The sequence below is a fragment of the Gossypium hirsutum genome, chromosome A06, assembly GCF_007990345.1.
Source record: "Gossypium hirsutum isolate 1008001.06 chromosome A06, Gossypium_hirsutum_v2.1, whole genome shotgun sequence".
Taxonomy (NCBI): Eukaryota; Viridiplantae; Streptophyta; class Magnoliopsida; order Malvales; family Malvaceae; genus Gossypium; species Gossypium hirsutum.
The window spans coordinates 124,649,244-124,655,922 of record NC_053429.1 but is presented as its reverse complement, the minus strand read 5'-3'; the positions used below and the strand labels follow the sequence as shown (position 1 = coordinate 124,655,922).

The 6,679-nt window shown below is 30.7% G+C and overlaps 1 protein-coding gene across 7 annotated transcripts; it reads left to right on the top strand.

Annotated features, from left to right (window-relative positions):
• Positions 1 to 342: 342 nt before the first annotated feature.
• LOC107927454 (ADP-ribosylation factor-like protein 2) lies at positions 343 to 5,604 on the top strand. Of its 7 annotated transcripts, none has more exons than XM_041116209.1 (9): positions 370 to 826; positions 1,130 to 1,339; positions 1,742 to 2,694; positions 3,692 to 3,783; positions 3,888 to 3,942; positions 4,036 to 4,146; positions 4,305 to 4,467; positions 4,648 to 4,728; positions 5,322 to 5,604. In XM_041116209.1, exons 5-9 carry the CDS (start codon positions 3,899 to 3,901, stop codon positions 5,376 to 5,378), a joined length of 456 nt encoding a protein of 151 aa, XP_040972143.1. In that variant the 5' UTR covers positions 370 to 826; positions 1,130 to 1,339; positions 1,742 to 2,694; positions 3,692 to 3,783; positions 3,888 to 3,898; the 3' UTR covers positions 5,379 to 5,604. The 7 variants fall into 7 exon arrangements, 3 of the variants coding, with proteins under 3 accessions (XP_040972143.1, XP_040972142.1, XP_040972144.1); XM_041116208.1 differs by having other exon boundaries at positions 376 to 826; positions 1,742 to 2,612; XM_041116210.1 differs by lacking the exon at positions 3,888 to 3,942 and having other exon boundaries at positions 376 to 826; positions 1,742 to 2,612; positions 4,053 to 4,146.
• The last annotated feature ends 1,075 nt before the right edge of the window (positions 5,605 to 6,679 follow it).

Sequence of the window (6,679 nt, the reverse complement as noted above, 5' to 3'; positions counted from 1 at the left end):
TTAAATAATTTATTATATGATTGTAAAAGAGATAATTTTAATTTTAATATCTTAAAATTATGATTATAGTTTAAATTATTTAAGAGATAATAGATAAACTTTATATATATTAAATGATTTAGGATTTAAGGTTTACTTAATATTTGTTAAATGATAAAATTTTATACAACTAATTAATACTTTTATTTTAAAAAATATTTAATCTAAACCATTTGATATATTTAAATATTAGATTTAAAAAAACATTGATAAATAAATAACAACATTGATAACAAATAAAAATGACATACAAAAATAAAAATAAAATATAAAAAAGATATTAGTTCCGTTTTTATGAAAAACGCTGCAAAAAATATGCAATAGCGGCGTTTTTTTATAAAATCGCCAAAAAAAAATGCAACAAAAAAAGTGGCGCCCTTTTATCCCCAAATTTTCCTCCTGAAACCTCTAATTTCCCCCCTAAAATCGGTCATGCAACAAGCAGAGGATTATTTTGACTCAGTCATGGAAACCGCCGTGGATGAGTTCAGGCGATTCGAGGAAGAAATGGAACGTGAGGCAAAAGCTGAACTCAGTGGTATTGATGATACTGCTGAGAAAGTTAAAAAAATGGGGGATTTGATGGAAAAAGGTGCAAACATTGCGTCTAAATTGTATATTGAAGCTGTTATGAAATCTCCTCCGAGGACGACGATCACCTCTTCGACCTCGATTACAACCCTTACGCTTGAAAGCGCCCTCTCTCCTCACGCCTCGATCACGACGATTATGATGAAACCGACGAGGAGGAGGCTAATCGCCAGAAACTCTACCTAGTTCCGTATAGGTGCGTCTTTAATTTTGTTTTTTTACCTCTTCTGGTTGGCGGCCGGAAGAACAAGAGACACAATGTGAACTGGATTTTGGGTTTAAAAAATGTTGGAATAAAGAAATTATCCTTTTTCTTATCTTCTTTGCTGGAATGATTTGATAACTTATTATTGTTATTATTTTTATCTTGAATTAAGTTTTAATCAGTTGCATGGTTCTGTTTTTCACTTGCTTGCTATAAAAAATCCGATTCATAGGGTTTTTGCCCCCCTTATTTGTATATATATTTTTTCCAATTATAAATTCCTTTTAATTTCAGATGGTGGAAGGAGGCTCAAAGAAGCGTTGCTGATGAAATAGTAGGCATTTTGTACAATGTGTTATCCCACTATGACAATGCCGATTCTGAAATTGTACTGGACTTGAGGAAGGAAGAGAGTTCAGAGACTAGGGTTAAGATGGACGAAGGGGTTTCAAGCCGTGAATATGCCTTGGTTAAGGAAGCATTGTGGCTGCGTACTCTTAAATGGTGAGGCAAGTTTGTTTCACAATGCTTTTAGTGTTTCATTATGTAGTCTAGTAAGACTTACTGGAATGCTCCTGCTAGGAAATTTGCTAGACTGTAATAGAGAGATTTATGTTTCAGCATTTTTTATATTTATTTAGTCTAATACTTCCGTACTACACCTTCCCTCGGTTTTATGTAGTATAGGTTTTGAAATAAACTAAAATCTTATCTAGCTGAAATAGTTTTGACCATTTTCTATGAATGTCTTGGTATGGCTGCCTTTGTTTCATGGAAAGCATTTTCTTGAATGTGTTATGATGGGGAATATGGTTTAGTGACAACTTATAGTACTTACCTTTTGTTTTCTAAGGAGATGTTGATTCTACAATCCTTTTTGAGTATTTGTGTGCTTGTCTTTTATAGGCACAATGACTCTAAAACGTCAGAGGAAAATGAGAGGTACTATTGTGTTGCTGAGGGTCAATCACAAGAAGTGTATCCTTTGCAGATAAGGCTTTCTTTTTCACCAGGAACAAATTCATTGTTAGTAAAGATCAGTTTAAAGGTCATTTCCTTTTTCCAATCCCTTATTGCTTTTTTTTATGGGGTGTTTGTAACTGAGCTGCATGATTTTGGTCTGTGAATCAATGCTGTCTGTAACCCTTTTCCTCCTTTTTGTATTGTTTCATCTTATCGAATGATCCAAGACTGGTTGGAACAGGCTTTACAAAATCTCTCTAGGCCCCATTTTTAAAAAAATTCCACATGTTTCACCCTGTGATGAAAAATATTGGATTGGGTGAGTTAGGACTGAAATCGAGCCGAGCAGAGTGAGAAGTTTTGAGTAGAAGCTTTCTATGTCCAAGTTGTCATATTATGTCTTTTAGTGGTCAAATTTGTTTCACGTTGATTTTATAAATTTATTTTTTCGGTGTAAAAATATGTTTTCAGAACTTTGAATATTTTAGTTTTTAAAATATTTTTATAAAAAATAAATTAAAATAATGGAAGTCGAAGTGCGGAAAATTTGACAGTGACTTGATTAAGCTTGTTTGATACGCACTTTTTTCATAGAGAAATTATGAGTTTGAGAAATCCTGCAAATTACAGAAAGTCAAGAAGCCCAATTTTATAAAAGAGGGGTCAGAAGCACTTAAATTTTCTCAACAAAACCTAAAATTGAAAAAAAAAATAGTCCCCCTTTGGATGTAACAGGGCCAGGGCGTTTGAATTTGTAGTGCAAAAATTGGAGTAAGCTGAAGTGATGCCTAAGTCTTGGATCTCCTCCATTGAGGTGAGATTTCCCAACTGACGGCAATATTTTCACTGGAGGGTTAAGCACCTGTTGCAGCAACTAGTGTTTATTCTTATCAAATGTACTCTCTTTTATCCATTTCTTTCTAACCTATTATATCATAAAATATTTTTATACCTAATATATGTTATTTAAATATGCTAGATATTCTTAATATTTTGTATGTTAAATATTATTAAAAAAATACTTGTAAAATAATAGTCTAATGGACTTGGATCAATGAAAAATATTATGTAAATAAATAATTACATCACTAATAAAAATTCATATTACACATTATTACTTAATTAAAAATTATAAATTAACATATTTTTAATAATTTTTAAAAATGATATAACTTAAAAGTTTTATTATATGCTAATTTTAGCTTAATGTCCTTAACAATAATTTTTCATCCTTATTTAGTTGCATTTGAATTCAAACATATATAATAATTGGCGTCTCTATTGAATTTAACTGGCCCAAAAATAACATGTTTGTATTATTGTGAACAAGCATTGCATGATACTTTTTGAGCATGAGCCATTTTTTACTTGCAGACTGCAGTTGTTTTTATTCATCATTCATCCCATTATAGTACTTCCATTTGTCCTTGAACACTCATTATTTGCATCTTCTATCATATTGAGTTATGATATGCTGCTTGTAAAAATATAAATATAGTTACTAGAATATGGTGATGATCCAGTATTGATCTGTGGATCCATTTCCTGGCAGTGGAATATGGTTTTGGTTGGTGAAAACGCATGCTATCTGTAAAATATGTCAGGGATTGCATAAGCAGAACTTAAGCATCATATATCTACATATGTGTTTTTATATTTATCTCACCTTAAACAGTGCCAACCTACATAGGTTAAGGTTTCTCTATTTTTGCTGTGATGCTATAATAGTATGTGCCTGCTTGGTTAATTAGGATAAACTGTGTGTTTAGAGAATGTGAGATTGTAAATCTTGTGTTTGGATCAAATTAGTAGCCTTTCTTTCTGTATTTATGGAAAAGTCAGTTTTGTACTATGATGTTAGATCTAATTTCAAGTTCATCATACTTATTATAGCCAACTCCGAAACCCTAAGCTCAATTCATCCACCGTTTGAAGGTCCAAGATTGACTTGCCCTCAACAAAGTTTGGGATTAATATGCCGTTTGGTATTTATCATTATATTTATAATTTTGTAATATTTTATGTATCATTAATTTTAACAATTTATATTAATTAATTTATATTTCATATATAATTATATTAAATTAAGCATAATATTTCATGAAAATCAAGAGAAAAGAAAAGGAAATGCGAATCCTTATGGTGTAAGTTTCACATTTTTCTCTCCCTTCAATTTTTTTCTTATTTTTGTTCATTCGATAATTTGTATTCATAATTATACCGAATTGTTGGCGCAGTGGGCTTGATAATTCAGGGAAGACCACAATTGTTTTGAAGATTAACGGAGAGGATACAAGCGTAATTAGTCCTACTCTCGGCTTCAACATCAAAACCATCACATACCAGAAGTAAAACTTTCGCATTTTTTAACAATTTCTAATCATTAACTACCTGAGCTCACCAAGTGTTTGAAAATAAAAATTTTTGGGTTGTTTCTTTTTGTAGTTTTCTTCATTATATTTATGATTTGTAATGTTGAATTAGATTTGATTTTGGGTTTCGGCAGATATACTCTGAATATATGGGATGTAGGTGGTCAAAGAACTATAAGATCATATTGGAGGAACTATTTTGAGCAAACAGATGGTTTGGTTTGGGTTGTTGATAGCTCAGATCTTAGAAGATTAGATGATTGCAAAATGGAACTGGATAATCTTCTAAAGGAAGAGGTAAGATGTTAATTTGACTTGTTTTTTTCCCCATCAAATGCACGTCTTATATTCATTACGGTGAAGCTATCCATCTTACTATAACAGTTTGAGGTTGCTGCAATAAATATTAGAAAACGAAACCTTGCAAGCTAATGCAGTGCAATGTAAACTGTGGCTTATGCTTTCTTTGTGTTGCAGAGGTTATCAGGAGCATCCTTGTTGATACTAGCAAACAAACAGGACATAAAAGGTGCTCTTACACAAGCTGAAATTGCTAAAGTAAGATTACTAGTTGATAATTAAGTACTTACTTCAGCTTGTTAATTTTTTAATTTCGTTGTCTTTGTCTATGTTTGTTAGACTGCAAAACCGTGAATGCAATGTTTAGTTCTTAATTTGAAGACACCAAATTTGGTTTCATTTTTGAAGAGTCAAGTCCCTGCTTACCTTTAAATTTGCCCCTCTAGTTAAATTTTTTTAATTATGTGCTCTATTGCATGCTGGCTGATCTTTAAAATGATGTTAAGGATATCCTTTTTTTCATTAGCAGACATCATGCAATATTTTAACTAATACTATTAGCATTTATCATATGCTTTTTACATGAATCCATATGATTTTTGGGTTTTATGGAAGTTTGTATCTCTTAAACTGGAATAACAACCATCAGTATGAGTTTCTATTAATGTGCTCTAGATATGAAATCAAATTGTGTTGAATTATATTGTAAAACCACCGGGAAATGTTTGTGTCCTCTTAATATCAAACTTTAGAGTCTAGAATCCAGGCACCTCGGTGTGGATAATAGATTGTAACTAGATTTATCTGCCAAAGTGACAATGAATCTGATCATTTGGTTTTGCATCCTTTAGATATTGAAGGTGCGGCAGAGGATTCAATCCCTTCAAGCTGGAAAAGCCAAGGCTTAGCACTTCTTCAAGTGGAACGTTATTTAATGTTGCATTCCTTGGTCATTCATCTTAGTTGGAACTTGAATTTTGTGTTATGAAAACAGGGTTTGTGTACTAGCTTCTTTAACCATGATGGTTAATTATTACGAGTTTTGTAGCTTCCTTTATAATTGGCCGAGTTAATATAGATTAGATGAGCTGTGAGGTAGAATGCCCATTTATTTAAACATAATATTTAAATTCATTTATTTTTATATTTAGTTTTAAAGTTAAAATTTTAATAGAAAATTTAATTTAATTAATATTTTTTTATTTATCCTTAAAAGTATATAGTTTAAAGTTTAAATTTCAAAAATAAAATAAAATATAATATTAATCATAGAAAATAAATATTATTTAATTAAAATATATTTTTTAAAGGTTATATTTTTTAGTGGCGTTTATGTGAAAAGCGTCGCTAACGGTCTGTTCTATAGCGGCGTTTGTGAAAAAAGTGCCACTAAAAGTCATGGTTTTTAGCGGCGTTTTTTAAAAAAAAACGTCACTAATTTTGAGGCATTGCATATAGCGACGTTTTTTGCGGCGCTTGGGATTAACGGTGCTTAAAAATGCCGCTAAAAGTATTAGCAGTGCTTTAAAACGCCGCTAAAGGCAAAAAAAAACGCTACTAAAAGTCTGTTTTCCTGTAGTGTATATATTTATTTTATAAACTAAAAACATATTTTAAATAATTAAAAATATATTAAATTAAGTAGATTTTTTTGGTAGGGTCAGTTTGAAAATTTAAAAATCTAAAAAATGATAATTGACCGAAATAATCAACAAAACAAAACTCATGACCAAAAAAAATCGTCCAAATTAAAATCGATTAAACTGATTGAGTTGGTCTAGTTGATTTTCTTTATTTTAACCAAAAAATTGCTTTCCCTTACTCTTACCTAAAGGTGTTCGTGGGCTGGGTTCGAGTTGGACCTAAACATGATATTAACAGACTTTATGATTACGAAAGCTCGAACTGTCCTAAAATATGGGCTTAAAATTTTGCCTAAGCCCACTTGTGTTTGTAAATAGCTAATCCAAGTCCATTTTAAGCTTGCCCAAATTATTTTTAAAAATATATATTTATATTGTTTTTAGTTTAATATTGAAGGATTTTATAAATTTTTTTATTTGTTAAAATTTTATATTTAGTTATCTTAACCTTTTTTAATGTTTACACTATAGTATTATATATTACTATAAATTTAATTTTTATGTGTTATAAATTACAAACTTAAAAGCGGGTTAGGTCGGGCTGGCTTGGACCTTGAATGTTCAAA